Here is a 2,665-nt window from a genome sequence, read left to right as displayed (position 1 = left end):
CATTCACATAAATGATTTCTGCTGCTTCTTCGTCAATTTTCCGTTGAACGGGTTCTTCACTTCCAACTTTAGTTTTTATGTTATCCATTTGCAAATTACTTATTTGGTCAGATATAACCTTTAATTTCACTTTAGCATTATCCAGTTCGTCTCTCAAACTCTGTATCTCGGTCGTACTTTGAGATAATTTCTCTTTTAGTGTTGAATTCTCTACTTCTACAGCAAGTATCTTTTCTCTCATTTGAGCATCAATCTTTGCATATCCTATTCAATCGGCAAATAATTATATGATAAATACTGTCGTTAAATACCATAAATCAAAATCTTATACCTACCTATATTTGGATCGCTGTTATCAGTCTCAGTAGACTTATCTAACGATCCTACCTTGTAATCGGTAGAAATTTCCTTTTTAATCGCGATCCCTTGATATTCAACATCCTTTGGAAAATCATGAGATGTTTCTGGAACCTATTGTGACAATTAGCGATGTCAATTACGATTCATAAGATTATTTACGTATTCTACAAAATTAAGGTATAACATACATCATTGTTATATGATGAATCATGTATGGAACTTTTAAACGCAGCTGACTTTGTTAATACTTGCACATCGTGTAATAATTCTAATTTATCACATTCCAATTTATTTATTGTCTTCAGCATATTTTGTATTTTGCACTCGTAATCCAGCAATTTCTCATTTTGATCTTCTAATTTTTCATCTAGTACTTCTCTTTCTTTACTTTCCTTTGTGAGGCAAATATTAATATTTATAAGCTCGGCTTCTAAATCATTTATCGTCTCCTGTTTTTCTAATAACTCTTCTTCCTGTTCTTTAATAGTATACTCTTTCCCTCTTATTTCCGAAGTAATAGTAATATACTCTTCCTTTGCTTCATTTAAAAACACTTTCAATTTCTAAAACGATAGTAAAATATAAAATGGTGTATGTATTTACAATCATAGACAATATTAAATAATTATTAATAATTATGCATGCACCTTCACTTGATCCTCTTTACCAAACAATTGAGACTTTAATTCTTCTACATAATATTTTGTTTCTTCACTAGTGCAAACATCTTTCTGAACTGCACTCAATAAGGCTTTTGTATTGTCTAAATCTTTTTTTATTAGCTCTAGTTCGAAAGATAGCTTATTCTTTTCGATTGCCAAAGTCTGATTCGATTCTTTAAGTTGATCCACGCTACTTTTAAGTAACACAAGCTTTGACGTTAATTGTGAGTTTTGGATTTCTAAATCGTCATTGTTTTTTTTATCATCAACATTATCATCTAGAGTAGACGGACGTTTTCTTTTGTCGCAGCTAATTTCATTCAATTTTTGTTTATAAAAATCTTCAATTTGTTTCACGGACCATTGAAGAATATCTTCATGCTGTTCCTCTACATTATTTATATGATTCCTAGGTGACAATTGATGGTATAATTTTTAAAATATAATGATTATACTAATTAATTATATGATGAAATAAGACAAATTATTTTAATAAGAAATATTTAGTAACATACTTCCATTCAGATTCAAGATCTTTCATCATAGTCGTATAAGTATCCGCCATTTCTTGGCGAATCTCTAGATCGCGACTTAATGCAGTACTCTTCAGTAATCTTATTTCATCCTTTAGATTTTTATTTTCACAAAGCAATTCATTGTAATCTTCGACATGAAGATAATTAGTTATATAATGATTATCACCAGTATTAGGCCACACTGTTAAGATACATAGAAGTATAATTAACATAAATCAGTTTAAAACATATAAGCAATTTTAAGAAATACCTGTATCTTCACTTTCTAATTCTGTAGCATCCCAATCAGTAATTGTTTTTATACTTTCTCTAACTATTTGTGAAAATCTCGACTTTCTTTCATGTACTTCCTGTTTCTGTTCTAAAACTATCCTTTTTGCAATAGCAGCGAAATTCAAAACATTTTGTGTTTCTACATACAAATTTGGTAAAGGATTGATATTCACTATTAAAGCCATACGTTCTTTGCCAGAAAGAGCTGTCTGAAACAATCTTGTTAGTTTTGACTCCCTAAATGGACCAACATGTTCTGGTTTTTGTTTAGATAACTGCCCGTCATGAATTGTTTTTAAACATTTTCCTAATACTAACAGACTTGTATTAATATTTTGTGCTTCTTTCAATCTGTCCCCAATATTTAATGTTTTTTTCAATCGCTCTGAACCAGCCAAATCGCAGAAGGCGAAACTGTAATATTTATAAGAACAATTACATATATAGGAATTACTCTCGGCTAAACATTACAATTAATAAGAAATATTATTGCTTACGTGCTAACTTCAACAGCTTTTGGTTCATTTTCAACATAATATTTCAATAATTTGATAGTAAATATGCAATGTGACCTGGAACTTCGTGCATTTAAAGCTGTTGCAGCTACTTTTAAATTATATTGTCCAGCCATTAAAACCTGATAAGCCTCAGAGCCTGAACTAACGCATACTGTTTTGAGACCTTTGATAAAAGCTGTACCTTGTGTATCAGTTACTAATTTCAAAGGGGTTCTTCTTTTTTGTGTCTCATTCGACAAAAGATCATACACAATTTCATTATAAATTTCTGCAAAAGATACCCAAACTGAGTAATATGCACTAGTGCATTGACTGG

At 30.4% G+C, this 2,665-nt stretch overlaps 1 protein-coding gene across 1 annotated transcript; it reads right to left on the bottom strand.

Annotated features, from left to right (window-relative positions):
• Positions 1-7: 7 nt before the first annotated feature.
• On the bottom strand, positions 8-2,657 carry LOC144477697 (uncharacterized; the record flags this gene model as incomplete). Its single annotated transcript, XM_078195429.1, has 7 exons — positions 8-264; positions 336-471; positions 549-923; positions 1,008-1,431; positions 1,538-1,739; positions 1,809-2,245; positions 2,329-2,657. Coding segments are annotated over 7 exons (2,160 nt in total), but the record flags the coding sequence as incomplete, so codon positions are not given.
• Between the last annotated feature and the right edge of the window lie 8 nt (positions 2,658-2,665).

Source organism: Augochlora pura, unplaced genomic scaffold, assembly GCF_028453695.1.
Source record: "Augochlora pura isolate Apur16 unplaced genomic scaffold, APUR_v2.2.1 APUR_unplaced_2969, whole genome shotgun sequence".
Lineage (NCBI taxonomy): Eukaryota > Metazoa > Arthropoda > Insecta > Hymenoptera > Halictidae > Augochlora > Augochlora pura.
Note: the sequence above shows the minus strand (reverse complement) of the source record. Positions and strands in the feature narration are given on the sequence as shown.